At 48.2% G+C, this 14,960-nt stretch overlaps 1 protein-coding gene across 7 annotated transcripts in view; it reads right to left on the bottom strand.

The window, feature by feature from the left end:
• The window catches only part of ATG13 (autophagy related 13), a 47,283-nt gene that overhangs the window by 5,063 nt on the left and 27,260 nt on the right, over positions 1 to 14,960 (bottom strand). For 5 of the 7 annotated variants that reach the window (XM_033927969.1, XM_033927970.1, XM_033927975.1 and 2 more), the window contains 4 exons: positions 12,180 to 12,273; positions 5,503 to 5,601; positions 4,241 to 4,351; positions 2,137 to 2,261 (listed from right to left, as the gene is read on the bottom strand). In XM_033927969.1, the coding sequence (XP_033783860.1) occupies positions 2,137 to 2,261; positions 4,241 to 4,351; positions 5,503 to 5,601; positions 12,180 to 12,273 (429 nt within the window). The remainder of the gene's footprint in view (positions 1 to 2,136; positions 2,262 to 4,240; positions 4,352 to 5,502; positions 5,602 to 12,179; positions 12,274 to 14,960) is intronic. The other 2 variants (XM_033927971.1, XM_033927973.1) reach the window with 1 other exon arrangement.

The following is a 14,960-nucleotide window of genomic DNA, read 5'->3' as shown; positions in this document are numbered from 1 at the left end:
ACAGAGGGTGCTGCAGGACCTTGATGACCTGATTATTAAGCACCAAAACTGGAGTGTACTAAGGACAAAAAACCCAACAAATTTTGCCCCCCCCCCCTAATGAGGCTCCCCAAAGGGGAGGAGGAAAGAGGGGGAGGTAAAAGGACCCCAGGGGAAAACTGAAGGACTTTTTCCCTCCCCAGGAAGTCTGGTCTCCACCAGAGTCCTGCCAAGTTCCTCAGAGGTAGCCATGGCAAGCATGGATGCCATCCCAACCTGGACCTTTGAAGGATAGCAGTTGCACTCCCTGAAGCTTGCTCCAGTCAATCCTAGCACTGTCCACTGTAGTCCCCAATGGCCAGGTCCTGCAATTAGAGAGGAGGTGGGGGACAGGGGCCTGTGCCAGCAGCTTAAGGGACTCAGCCCACAGCCCTCAATTTCACCAAGCAGTGACCCATAAATTGAACCTGGGAGAAATACCCAAGGGGTCAACCAGCAAAACACTGGCCATAGCCCATGTCAGTAGGCAGTCAAGCAAAGCAAAACAAAAAATAGCCGCGGTAGTCCAACCTGCACTATCTGCTGGAGATAGAAAAATACTGACTAGCTCCAGGTTGCACCTGCCTTTATACTGGTGATGTCACTGGAAACTCTGTTTTTCTTTACCTCCATCTGCTGGTTGGGAGATATAACTCACTGGTGTGAACTGGTCTAGCTGGATGATAAGGACAAAGTAATAATTAATCCTAATAAAAATTCTATAAAAGAAAAGGCACGTCCTGCTTTCTATTCCCTGCTCAGCTGCCTCTGCCTCTCCTTTGGGTGGGGAGAATATCAATCACATGTGGTTGCTTCTTTCCCACACTGCCTCTCATCTTATGAGTGACCAAGTACTGTAAGATAGATAGAAAGCAAGATGCCACATCAGTACTGCTGTTGGTCTTTCACTCATGAAAGGTGCTGCCATCAGCTTGGTACAACACCGATTTTTCCAGCAATGGATATTCCAGCACCTCCTTTAGTCCGGCGACAAGCAGCATCTGTAACCTGCTGATTGCAGATGCTGCTCTCTACCGACAAAGATTTAAAAGAGGTACAGGGGAGGGGGGTAAGCAGAGAGATGGAGAGGTGCCAGGGTTAGAGCCTATTTTAAAGGTGACCACCGTTAATTTAGCAAAACCGTTAATCTGGCAAAGGTTTGGAACTGGGAGTTCCGGTCGGTAGTGTACCTGAGACTGTGACTCTTCCTTCAGTAGCCCCAGCCAGTCTGAACAGAGAATGACACAGGGACAAATTTGTCCCCGTCACCCCAGGAACTCAATTTCCCCGTGAGTCTTGTCGCTCTCCCTGTCCCATTCCTGTAAGCTCAGCCTTAACCACACAGGCCTTGAACACTTAAGAATTGCCACTGCTAGGTCAGACCAGTAGTCCATCGTGCCCAGCGGTCCGCTCGCGTGGCAGCCCTTAGATCAGAGACCAGTGCCCTATTTGAGTCTAGCCTTACCTTACCTGCATATGTTCTGGTTCAGCAAGAACTTATCTAACCCTTTCTTGAATCCCTGGAGGGTGTTTTCCCCTATAACAGCCTCCGGAAGAGCATTCCAGATTTCTACCACACTCTGGGTGAAGAAGAACTTGCTTACATTTGTACAGAATCTATTCCCTTTTAACTTTAGAGCATGTCCTATCATTCTTTCCACCTTGGAGAGGGTGAACAATCTCTCTTTCTCTATGAAGTTGATTCCCTTTAATATCTTGAATGTTTCGAACTTAAGATTTTAAAGTGTGCAGATGAGGACGGAGCTTGCAGGAATGGGGGCAGGGACAGGAAAAGAACTCAACGGGACGGGAAAAAAATTTGTCCCCGTGTCATTCTCTAAGCTTGAAGTCAATATTTGTGCTGAGAGATGAACTTAGTACAACAGGGCAAATAAATATAACTATTCCTGACTCTACCCCTTTCTTTAGAAATAACTCCAATAATTCTTTCCCACCTAAATCACTTTTCTGCAATTACATCTACATTTGTATTTTTTGATGGAATTTTTCTCTGACTGCAATCCACCTTGAATTCACTGTGGTCAAGCGGACAATAAGTAACCAATTAAACAGGCTCGCACTGGGATTAAGCGGGTAAGCTGCAGAATGATGACATACCTACTAGAAGGTGTGGTTGCTGTGCAGTGAGTCATGTTGGCAAGCCTCTCCTGTTCAGCCTGGGTGCCATGAGCTGGCTGAGCAGATACGGGGACAGCCCCACCCTCCTTGCCAGGTACAACTATCTGCATGAGATAGAAGCAGTGACTAACTCAGTGAAAACACCAATTCAGTTCCACCAAAGCACCAACCATCAGATGAACTGAAAAAATGAGGAAGCAAATCAAGATGATTCTTCATCTGACTTACCATAGCTATTCAAGAATCTAATAATGATTAGTAAGCATATGGTCTGATTTTATATACCTTACTACCCTGTTTCCCCGAAAATAAGACCTAGCATGATTTTTAAAGGTGTTACTAATGTAAGCCCTACCCCAAAAATAAGCCCTAGTTCTGATCTACCCCCGAATGTCCCCGACACTCCCTGACTCCATCCCTGACATTAGTGCTGAAAAACCGGACTCGTCAATTCAGCAACCCCCACTCCTGCTGCTTTAGGAGGCCTCAGAGGAGGTATGTCAGTCTCACGGTGGGAGGGTCGGTGGGGTTCTGCTACACAGGAGGATGGGAGGGAGGGATAGAAAGATGCTGCACAAAGGGATGGGTGAGAGGGAAGGAAAGATGCTGCACATGGGGGGGTGTTGAAAAAGGAAAGAGGAAGAATTGGGGTACAGGAGTGGAAGGGAAAGATGATTGTTGTACATGAAAAAAAAAATAAGACATCCCCAAAAATAAGCCCTAGTGCGTTTTTTGGACTCCAAATTAATATAAGACACTGCCTTATTTTTGTGGAAACACGGTAGTAATATAGTACCCTTTTCTGTCCACCTCCACTTTCCAACACTTTCAAAGAACTTAATTTGAGCATAGATACTGGCCAGCTTTCATTGCTAGAACTCTATTTCTTCAACTTATTACCAGCAGGACATCCTGAGGACTGGCTTTGCAAGGGTCTCATGTGAGCAGTAGAGAATTACAGAAATAGGGGAACTTCAGGGAGCTGTGAGAAGGTAATCCTGGAGATAAGAGGAGCTCAAAGAGCTTGTGAGCAACAGTGAATCCTGGAGGCACTCCTGAGAATAGGGGGATATTCCAGAGTCCATAAAGCTACTAGGAATCCTAAACTATATATGGAAGGGATTGCTTGGAGACATCAGCTAGCCAATGAAATCTTAAATGCAGTGGCTCATTTGTACACACAATAATCTCTTAATAAAACTTTATAAAATATAAACCTTACAGCAGTGTTTCTCAGCTCGGTGCTGGAGTCAGATTTTCAGGAGATCCAGAATGAATATGCACGAAAGAAACTGGCATATGATGGAGGCAGTGTATGCAAATCTAGTTTATACATATTCATTGTGGATATCCTGAAAACCTGACTGGCAAGGGGGTACTCCAGAACCGAATTGAGAAACGCTGCCTTAAAGGACAGGGATTGCAGGAGACACTTTGCATGACAACGTCTCTAAACGTATAAAGTTCAGTGGGAAGGTTTTTAAACCCTTATGAGAAAGCACTCTATTTCAAGTATATAATGAATATGTTAGATTTTCTAGATCCTGTAAAAGAAGGCCGTTTAATAAAATGTAGACTTAAAATAAAAATTGATTGCATTTACCCCCTACTTACTAAGCCATGGTAATCATAATAATCAGTAACCGTAAGGCCGTGAAGTTCTATGTGGTTTACAATAATTAAAAATTACAATTGAAGAGAAGTTAAAATAAGAAACCAGTGATTAAAACTATAATAATCTAATAATCTATCATAAAATCTCTGCTAACCAGCTGCCTAAATATTTTGTTAACAGATATGTCTAAGTGTCTCCTAAATTCCACATAAGTGTCAGCAGTTGTTCCAGATCTTTACCCCATAATGCTGCTTGATAGAAAAAATTCCTATGAGCGTCGGAGCAGTGTTGGAGCTTTTAGCGCTCCGGGCCATGGTGGAAACCTCTACCGCGCCTTAGTCCTCTTGTCATTCTAAGCATGCAATAAAGTTCCCTGAAGCAGTTGGCACTAGCTTAAGCCATCCGTGCACATCTGTATGTTTCTTGATCCACACAGACTGTGGCTACTTCCCTCATTTTTAGGGCTACCTGGTATGGATGCGCAGCACTCATGCCCACAGCCATGGCTACGGGGTAGCTCAGGTCAGCTGATCCAACTCCCAGGGCAGCAGGCTGACAAGAGAGACGAGAGCTGCAGAGCTGAGAGGAAAGAGAAAAACAAGAGAGGGGAAGGGAACAGGATGCAGATCGTGGAGAGGGGGAGGGGCATGGGGGCCAAGGAGATCCTAAAGTGTGAGCAATTAGCAAATCACCAAGGGGGAAATGGGAGGGACTCGACCAGTCGAGTATGGCACCTCCGAGGTCAGATGGACCCCCCGAAAGGGTCCCCCAAGCTCAATCTGGCACCACAATCAGGGACAAGAAGGCCAATTTAAACAACATCCAGCCGCCCAACACTAAACCAGGGAGACTGCACAGGCTTACCACCTCCATCTGCTGGAGACAGAGCAGACTGATTGTACTTGGGACTGCACAGCCCACTTGCACTACAGCCAAAAGTTTGTGTCTCAGTCTCCACCTGCTGGTCATAGTGAGCTATTACCCCATCAGTTTCTGTGCCGGTCTGAAGGGACGATAAAGAAACACTATGGGTAGAGAGAGGGATAGGGTTAGAGAACAGCTGTACCAGGGCCTAAGTGGTGCGGAGTGCTCTACCACAGTCAAAGTGCACCTGCACAGCTAAGCAAACCTGAGCAAATCTGGTGCCCCCAGAATATGGGAACCACACTGTCTCAAACTGATTCATAAAGACGTGATTGCTGAAGTTGCTTTCCTCTCCCTTCTACCTCCTTAGTTCTCAGTATCAGAGGGGGAACACTCACTGGTGCTCGTTACTGGAGGGGGACCTCTCCTGAACTTGGCATGGGGGGGTAGGGGGAGTGCTTGTATCATGGCCAAATGAGCACTATTCTGCCTCTGAGTGAGAGAGCTGTACAGTGCTAGGTACCTGGAGGACCACCATATCAAAAGCAAGGCCTCAATACACCTCACATTATTTGTTGGGATTTTGTACCATAAATGAATATCATGGTTCTAAAATGTGCTAATTATCTATGGCAATACCACGTTCCAGAGTATATAACTCATTTGGCTTTAGCCATAAGAATCACAGCACTCTCCAGTCTTGTGCTGGGCAAAACTCTCTAACCTGGAGGATTATTACTTAATCATCATTAGATAGGACACAAACATCTCTGACAGAGCTGCTTAAACTGCTCACTGTTAGGTGACAATAGCTCTTAAAAACAAAGCTAGTCCTCCCTTTCCCACGTCCCCATTTATAAACTCACTTGGTGTGAAAAGGCCAGCCCCACCATGGGGACTTTGAGAGTGTCCATCACCACAGGAAGCGGTGTCTGAGAATGTGCCTTAGTGACAGTGAAAACACACTGTGCCCAGACAAACACAAAACGCACAAGAAACACAGGGAAAGAAAAAAAAAAAAAAGATTTCAGAAAAAAAAAGTTGCTAAAGGACCAGGTAAAGATAAGTTTGCCCCCAGTTTGCAGTATCGCGCAATGACAGTGCCGATACCAACGCCAGGACGGTGGGGGTGGAGGAAGGGTGAGAACTAACTATAACATGGCATCAACCGCATGCAGGAGAAGCCTGTGTTCTGCACTGCCTCTCTATAAAGGCCTGACAGATCCTGAGGAACAACCCGACTCTTCTCAGGCAACAGCGACTTCACGTCACATCATTTTCAGGACTGTGAACAGCTTGTAGCCTTTCAAAAGGAAGTTCCCTGTGGAAAACGGCAGCAGCCGGTTTTGTGGGAAGTTGAACTTATACTTTGCAGGTGGAAGATGTATGGGTTAAAGCCACAAAAAGCAGACATGGGGATTTTGATGAAAATTAAAATATGGATCCTTGCTTTTTCAGATTTGCCCTGGTCGTGAATAGCCTTCTCTTACCTCTGGGAACACCTATGTATAGTCTGCATAAAAGTGTGTGCCCTTTTTATAAGAGCCCTTTTCCATGTGTAAAACAGACTTAACAGAAGGAAGGAGAAATTAGGTTCTTACCTGCTAATTTACTTTCTTTTAGCTTCTCCAGACCAGTAGAGGTTAACTTTACGAATGGGTATATATCTAATCATGACCAGCAGGTGGAGACTGAAAACAAAACTTTGGGACAGTATATACTATCCTCCCTTCTCTATTTCCCTCAGTCTGCCGAATAGCCAAGCAGAACCAAGAACTGGAAAACAGGAAGAAAACAATACTCCGAACAGGAGTAACAAATAACATACCCAAATGCTGTTGGAAAATGCAGAGGAGAAATACCCGAAGGAAAATGTCCCCACAGCTCGCCAGCTAAGCCAGCCGAGCCACAGCCGCTGTTCTTTAATTCTCCCCGGCCCTAGAAAAATACTAGAACCCGCAGCAAAAAACAAAAACTGCCCGCGAAAACAGCCCCAACAACAACAACAACAACAGACAGGGTGGGGACCTCTACTGGTCTGGAGAAGCTAAAAGAAAGTAAATTAGCAGGTAAGAACCTAATTTCTCCTTCTTTAGCACTCTCCAGACCAGTAGAGGTTAACTTTACGAATGGGACGTACCAAAGCAGTCCCTCTCACGGGCGGGACCCCCGAAGGGCCGATACCAGAACACGCTCACCGAACACCGCGTCCCGACGCGCCTGAACATCTACCCGATAATGTCTAACAAAAGAATACAAGGAGGACCAAACCGCAGCCTTACAAATATCCACCGGAGGCACGAGCGACGACTCAGCCCAAGAAGCCGCCTGACCCCGAGTGGAATGAGCCTTGAGAAACTCCGGAACAGGCTGCTGTTTCAGAAGATAAGCGGAAGCAATCGTCTCCTTGATCCAGCGCGCAATAGTAGCCTTAGAAGCGCCAGCTCCCCGACGAGGACCAGCCAGGAGGACAAAGAGATGATCGGACTTCCGGAATTCCTGGGTCCGCTGCACATCAGAGCGAAGGACCCGACCGACATCCAACTTGCGCAGCTGCCGTTGCTCAGAAGAGCCCTCCCGACCACCCAAGACCGGGAGAACCACCGATTGATTGACATGAAAAGAGAAACAACCTTCGGCAGAAAGGAAGGAACAGGCCGCAAGACGACCCGCTCCCTAGACAACTCCAAGAAGGGAGCCCTACAAGAGAAAGCCTGCAGCTCAGAAATACTCCTAGCAGAAGTAATGGCCACCAAAAAGACCGCCTTCAAAGTAAGGTCCTTCAAAGAACAGTCGTCCAAGGGCTCGAAAGGCGGGCGCACCAAAACAGAGAGAACCAGATTAAGATCCCAAGAGGGAACCGAGGGCCGTAGGGGAGGCCTAAGCAACTTGGCCGCCCGCAGAAACCGAATCACATCAGGAAGAGCCGATAAACGCTGACCTGACACCAACCCTCGAAAGGTCGACAGGGCCGCAAGATGAACCCGGAGAGAAGACCAAGCCAGGCCTCTATCCAGGCCATCCTGCAAGAACTCTAGAATGTTAGGCAGAGAAGCGCGAAAAGAGGTCACTCCCCGCGCCCGACACCATTCCTCAAAGAGACGCCAAACCCGCACATAAGCCCGAGAGGTAGAAAGCCTCCGGGACCCCAACAGTGTAGCGATCACCTTGTCTGAATATCCCTTCTTGCTAAGGCGACCCCTTTCAAGAGCCACGCCGTAAGACAGAAGAGAGACGGGTCGAACAAGGGAATGGGACCCTGCATCAGAAGGTCGTCCGAGAGAGGCAGAGGAAGAGGAACCGCCACCAGGTGTCTCACCAGATCCGCATACCACGGACGTCGAGGCCAATCCGGAGCCACCAGCACCACCAAACCAGGATGGTGAACAATGCGAAGAAGCACTCTGCCCACCAGCGGCTAAGGAGGGAACACATACAACAGCCCCTCCGTTGGCCACGGCTGGACCAGAGCATCCAGACCCTCGGCCAGCCCTTCCCTGCGACGACTGAAGAAGCGGGGCACTTTGGCGTTGCCACTCGTGGCCATCAGGTCCATCAGGGGCTGCCCCCAATCTTGCACTATCAACCGAAACGCTCCGGCGCCGAGAAACCACTCTCCTGGATCCAGGAAGTGACGACTGAGGAAGTCTGCCTGAACATTTTCTACCCCGGCTATATGAGAAGCCGAGAGGTCCAGAAGATGGGACTCCGCCCAAACCATGAGCCGAGCCGCCTCCTGCGCCACAGGAGTGCTCTTGGTGCCCCCCTGACGATTGACATAAGCCACCGCCGTGGCATTGTCCGACAGGACTCTGACCGACTTGCCCAGCAAAAGGGAGTGGAAAGCTAACAGCGCCAGCCTGACCGCTCTGGTCTCCAACTCGTTGATCGACCAGGAGGCCTCCTCCGCGGACCAGGTGCCCCGAGCTGAGTGGCCCATAAACTGAGCCCCCCAACCGAGGAGACTCGCATCCGTAAGGAGCACCGTCCACTGCGGGAGATCCAGACCCACCCCCTGAACCAGGTGAGGGGTCCGGAGCCACCAGCGCAGACTGCAGCGCGCCAAGCCTCGCAGGGGAACCGGAACATCCAAATCTTGCCTCCGGGGAGACCACCTCCGGAGCAGAGCATACTGAAGAGGACGCATGTGGGCCCGCGCCCACCTCACCACGTCCAGGGACGCCGCCATTGACCCCAGGACTTGGAGGAAATCTCGCGCCCGAGGACCCCGGGACGCCAAAAGCAGGCGAATCTGAGATTGCAATTTGCTCACCCGGGCCTCTGGAAGGAAGACCTTCCCCAAGGAGATGTCGAACATAACCCCAAGGCACTCCAGACGCTGAGCCGGGACCAACCGACTCTTGGAAAGGTTGACCACCCAGCCCAGCGACCGGAGAAACTCCACCACCCGAGCCGTAACCCGGGAGCTCTCCTGCAACGACTTTGCCCGAATCAACCAGTCGTCCAGGTAGGGGAGAACCAGGATGCCCACCGACCGCAAGGCTGCCGCGACGACCACCATTACCGTGGTGAACGTCCGAGGAGCCGTGGCCAGACCAAAGGGAAGCGCACAGAACTGAAAGTGCCGCCCCAAGATCGCAAAGCGAAGGAAGTGCTGATGAGAGGCCCGAATTGGAACCTGCAAGTAGGCCTCCGTCAGATCGAGAGACATCCAGGATGGGCCGAAAGGTCCCCTCCTTTATGGCCACCACAAAGTAAATGGAGTACCTGCCGGTGCCCCACTCCGTAGGGGACACCGGCACCACTGCCTCGAGATCTAGCAAACGCTGAAGGGTCTGACGAAAAGCCTGCGTCTTCCATGGAGTCTGACATGGAGAAGCGAGGAAAAGGTCCGGCAGAGAGCGGGTAAACTCCAGAGCGTAACCGTCCCGCACCACCTCAAGGACCCACTGATCGGACGCGATCTCGGCCCATTTGGGGAAAAATTTGCGCAGCCGGGCCCCCACCGGAACCAAAGGGGGCGCCGGCAAGGAGTCATTGCGCAGGACGGGAAGCGGGGGAACCGGCGGAGGGATTCCCTGCCCCCCGACGGGCCCCCCGAAAGGGCTGCATGCGCTGGAAGAACCGACCCCGGGAAAAACCCTGAGCCGGGAAAGAAGCAGCCCCACGCCCCGGGCGATACTTGCGAAATTCCCGCAAACGCCCCCGGGCAGCCCCACACCTAGACGCAGGGCGGGCACGGTCCTCAGGCAGACGGGGCACCTTCGAGTCCGTCAGAGTCTGAATCAACTCATCTAATTCCTCTCCAAACAAAAAGACCCCCTAAAGGGAACTTTAGTAAACTTAGCTTTGGACGCAGAATCCGCCGCCCAAGCGCGCAGCCACAAAATACGCCGCGCGGCCATGCCATAGACTTAGCCGAAATCCGCACCAAGTCATAAAGAGCATCTGAGAGGAACGAGGCAGCCATCGCAATCTTCGCTACCTCCTGATCCACTAGAGACCAGTCATCAGACTCCCGATCCAGGACACGCTCAGCCCACCGAAACACGGCGCGAGCGACTAGCTCCCCACAAACAGCCGCCTGGACCCCAAAGGCAGAGACATCAAAATCATACTTAAGAAGAGTCTCTAACGCACGCGCCTCCGAGACCCTAAGAGCAGAACCGTCCATAACAGGCACGGTATGCCGCTTAGGAAGTGCCGAGACCACCGCGTTCCCCATTGGCGAAATTAAGGTAGCCCTACCTCCCTCCGGGACGGGATACCCAAGAGCCAAGGCGCACACCAAACGAAACTGCGCCCATAGGCCACTGCGCCAACACAAAATCCCGCAAATCCTGACGCACAGGAAAAGAGCGGGAACCAGGACAGACCCCCTGAAGCAGAGGGGCCCCCATACGCGGGGTCTCCGGCGGCGCCACTGCAAAAATGCAGCACCAAGGAGACCTGCTACACAGGTCTAAAAGCTCATCCCTCTGAATAAAAAAGCGCACCACGGACGCATCTGCTCTGGAAGACGGGAAACCCGCCGCCCCGCTGCCAACAGGCGTCCCCTCTAGAGGATCCTGGAAGCCCGCCAAAGCAGCCAGGTCCTCAACCAGGCCAACACGCTCCTCCGCCCACCAATTCGCAATCCAAGCCCCCCCGCAGGCGCTTGGATGAGGGAGGAGGAAGAGGGGACGCCAAACGAAAAGAGGGAGGCAAAGCCATAGGGGGCGCGGAGGGAAACCCCCCCCGAAACCCCCCAGGCGCACGTGGGACCCCCAAAAGTCCGCACAAAGAAAGAAAATAAATTGGGGGCAAAAAACCCCTGGGGGTCCCCAGGGACTCCCTGCCCCAGCAGGGGTCCAAGCTGAAACCTGCCCCTGTGTTCGCCATACAGGGGGAAGGTCACCTGAGGTTGCAGACAAAATGGAGGGGCCAGACAAAGAAAATGGCGAAGTTCCCGCCAAAAATGCTCCCTCCATGGCCTGTAGCGGCTGAGAAGACTGAACAGTCCCAGCCGCTAAGACAGGCAAGTCGGCATCAGCTGTCAAAAAATCAGCTGAGAGGGAATCCTTCGGGGAATCCCTCCGTGGGCGGTTGTGGAAGACCGGGCTTCCCCACTGCTCCAAGCCGACTCGCGAGGCACCATCGGCGGGGAGCTCTGGGCGCCTGCAGCCGCTGCCGACGGAGCTCCACCACCTCACCGACCCAAACCGCCGAGTTCAGGCCGGCCGCGAGTGCCTCGCGGCTGGACTAAAATTGTGGCCTACTCCCCCGGAAAAGGGCACAATTGCTCCAGACGCGACCTAGCTATAAAAAAGTGCTGGTTACATGAAAAAATACAGTAAAATACAGTTTTCTTAAAGGGAAACAACCCTTCAGACCAGCACTACCTCAGGATTTTTTTTTTTTTTTTTTTTTTACAGAACAGACTCCACAGGCTCTCGAAGCAATATGCCTTGCTTGACTTAGGGGGCAAGGGATACTGCTGAGGCTCCTCTAAAAAAATGTGGGGAGGTGGAGGAAGTGGGGGGAGGGACCCCGCTCGTGACCCGCCGGGTTTGACACCCCCGAGGTCGGACGGACCCCCAAACAGGGCCCGACCAAGCTCCGTCCGGCCAAAAACAGGGACAATAAACCCCTAAACAAATTCCAACAGCCCTACCAAGAGAGATGGGTACAGATCACTCAACACCTGCTGGAGACTGAAAGAAGACTGAGGGAAATAGAGAAGGGAGGATAGTATATACTGTCCCAAAGTTTTGTTTTCAGTCTCCACCTGCTGGTCATGATTAGATATATACCCATTCGTAAAGTTAACCTCTACTGGTCTGGAGAGTGCTAAAGAATATGCTTAATAAATTATCCCCACAAAATGTAATCGCACCCCAGCCAGACAGGTTATCAGGATATCCACAATAAATATTCATGAGAGATTTGCATGCAATGAAGGCAATGCATGCAAATCTCTGTCATCAATCATTAAGCTAAACATATGTGGTTAATTCTCCACAACCCATTCCAAGTCCTGCTTGTTGATGCCTGTGGGGGCCTCACAAAGGAACTTTACAGCCTAAGTACAGATGTCTTTTACCTGTGAGGGTGGGGAGGTAGAGAAAGAGGTGGTGCACACCTCCTGTGAGTCTTCTATTGTCCCGTAGGTCATCCCTTGATCCTCACAAGTTCCTCTGTACCAGAGAAAATAAAAACAGGTTTCAGGCAATGAAAGCAAGATGCACCATTTGTATTATTACTTAAATACACTGATTAATTGGCAATACACAAAGCAACTCAAAATACATATTAAAAACATTATATATAAATAATGAGTCAACTGGCCTATTGTAATATTGTCCAACTGGCTGGCACAGAAAAAAAAACCCTGCGCAGATTACGCATCTTGTAATGAATAGATACAATTTTTCCATTATAAGTACAATGCAAATGAGGGGATGGGGGTGGGGTTCTGAATTTTTATTAACTGTCTAGTTCAAAAGGAAAGAAAATTTTATAGAATTTATGTGAATGTATAGGATATGGGAGGAAGGGATTAAATATTATCATTTATTATTAATGTTGAATATGATGGAAATTCAAGTGTTGTATTCAATTTCAAATGTCATTTATTGATACACTTGTTGTAAGTTAAAAAAAAGAATAAAGCGGTTGGACTTATTTTCAATATGAAAAAGTCCGATCATGTAACCCCCCTTTTTCCGCGAACTCCAGCTCGGGTTCGATTTAAGTTCGGTTGTATTTGCTATAATATCTTGACTGGCTTGGCACCTAACTATCTCTTAGATTTATTCACATTTATAATAACCAAAATTGCATTATTTACCTTTTCATTGGTTAAAAGGTGTAAATTTAAAAGATACCATCATGGCCTCTGGGGATACGGATTTAGTTTTTCTATTCATGACATCTTGCTCTAACCAATTTTTTAGGAGACATCTGAAAACATACTTGTTTTCTAGATACTTAGGTTACAGAAGGGAAATTATAATAATTTTAAAAAGATTTGGGGGCCATTGAGTGTGTATTCAAATGATTAGACACCTTTATGGTTTAGAAGTATTATAAGAAAAGGGGGTTATATATATATATGTTTTGTTTGAGTACACTGTTGATTTGGGATGGGATGGGAGGAGGGAGGGGGATTTTAATGTACTTAAGACAGTATTGGTCAGGATTTTAAGTGAGTTATGTGAATTATATGTTGTAACATTGTACACTTGTTGAAAGAATGGAAAATGAATAAAGATTTTAAAAAAAAAATAAAACTTTTCTTTCGGCTGTATGATTTTTTTTTCTTTTGTAAACCGCTTACAACTTAACGGTAACGGCGGTATAGAAGTAAATTTTTATGTTTATGTTATATTTAATGGTTACAAACTACCAAAGCTTAATCTTATGCTGCACCAATAACAAAAACCACTCTGGGCTTCATTTACTGAGTTGCGCTAAGGTTTTGAGGCTACTAGGCAGCAATCATCAAGTTATTTATTTAATTATTTATATAACCCTTATATCCTAAGTCAGGGGTGTCCAATGTCGGTCCTCGAGGGCCGCAATCCAGTCGGGTTTTCAGGATTTCCCCAATGAATATGCATGAGATCTATTAGCATACAATGAAAGCAGTGCATGCAAACAGATCTCATGCATATTCATTGGGGAAATCCTGAAAACCCGACGACTGCGGCCCTTGAGGACCGACATTGGACACCCCTGTCCTAAGTGGTTTACATATTTCCCTATCTATCCCGGCGGGCTCAAACTCTATCTAGTGTACCTGGGGCAATGAGGGGATTAAGTAACTTGCCCAGGGTCATAAGGAGCAGCGAAGGATTTGAACCCACAGCCTCTAACCCCTTCGCCACACACTCCCCTAATATTAAAAAGTATGAATAGTAAAATCTTCCGCTTTAAGTGTTGTTGAGAGCATTCCCAGCATTTTTTTTTTTGGCACGGTTAATGCATAAAAATGTTTGTTGTTGCAAATTAACTGCATGCCCAGGCGTCACAATGCAGTCAATTACAACTATATTAACCGTTCCGTGTTATCTGCGGTGCCAACTCTAAGGTGCAGTCCCTGCCTATTTATGCTCCCTTCTGTGTTGGCTATTTAACGTGGGAATGACCAAATTAAGACGATTAGGCCCTTCTATATGACAATCCTAAAAAACAATCAACTTAATAACCAAATTGTTGAGTCGACAAAGAAAATGGTGCCCAACAATAGCTACCTCTGACAGCAAAAGGTTCATTTCAAGTGTCATTTCCTAACATCCAAGTTTACTCCTATGGGCCCTATGTAAGTGATAGCACATGCTGTTAGTTAATGACCCCCCTTAAAATCCTTTAATCTAGGAATTAAAGGCATCACATAATAAACGCCAAGAAGGAACTAATTCTATACATGCATTCTTTGCTCAATAAGGCTTATTATGGAGAGATGTTCTTCCAGCACATTATCATCAGATCCAGGAAACTTTATTAGGGTGGCAGTTTATATGTATTCTGCTACATATATCAAAAATAAAAGGATAAAAATCTCACACACCTATAAGGGTAAACTAAAATCACAATGATGGGAAAGACGGTGACAGTAAAGGCAATTCCAAGATTTGGGGGACATTCAGTTTTGCTCCTGGTCACACTCTTTTTGGCCTGATAGTAGGCTATACGAGGCAATAGTTTTTCCTGTCTCCCCACCGGAAAGATATCTTAGGAGTTTCCATGCTTTTTTGTGTGTGAGAAGTCTTATTTTCTCATAACATAGTAAATGACGGCAGATAAAGACCTGAATGGTCCATCCAGTCTGCCTATTAGTCATTCTCATTTAAAATGCATGATGAAATTAACTTGTGTCACA

Source organism: Geotrypetes seraphini, chromosome 19, assembly GCF_902459505.1.
Source record: "Geotrypetes seraphini chromosome 19, aGeoSer1.1, whole genome shotgun sequence".
Taxonomy (NCBI): Eukaryota; Metazoa; Chordata; class Amphibia; order Gymnophiona; family Dermophiidae; genus Geotrypetes; species Geotrypetes seraphini.
The sequence above is the reverse complement of the archived record's forward strand: the minus strand, read 5'-3'. Positions and strand labels throughout refer to the sequence as shown.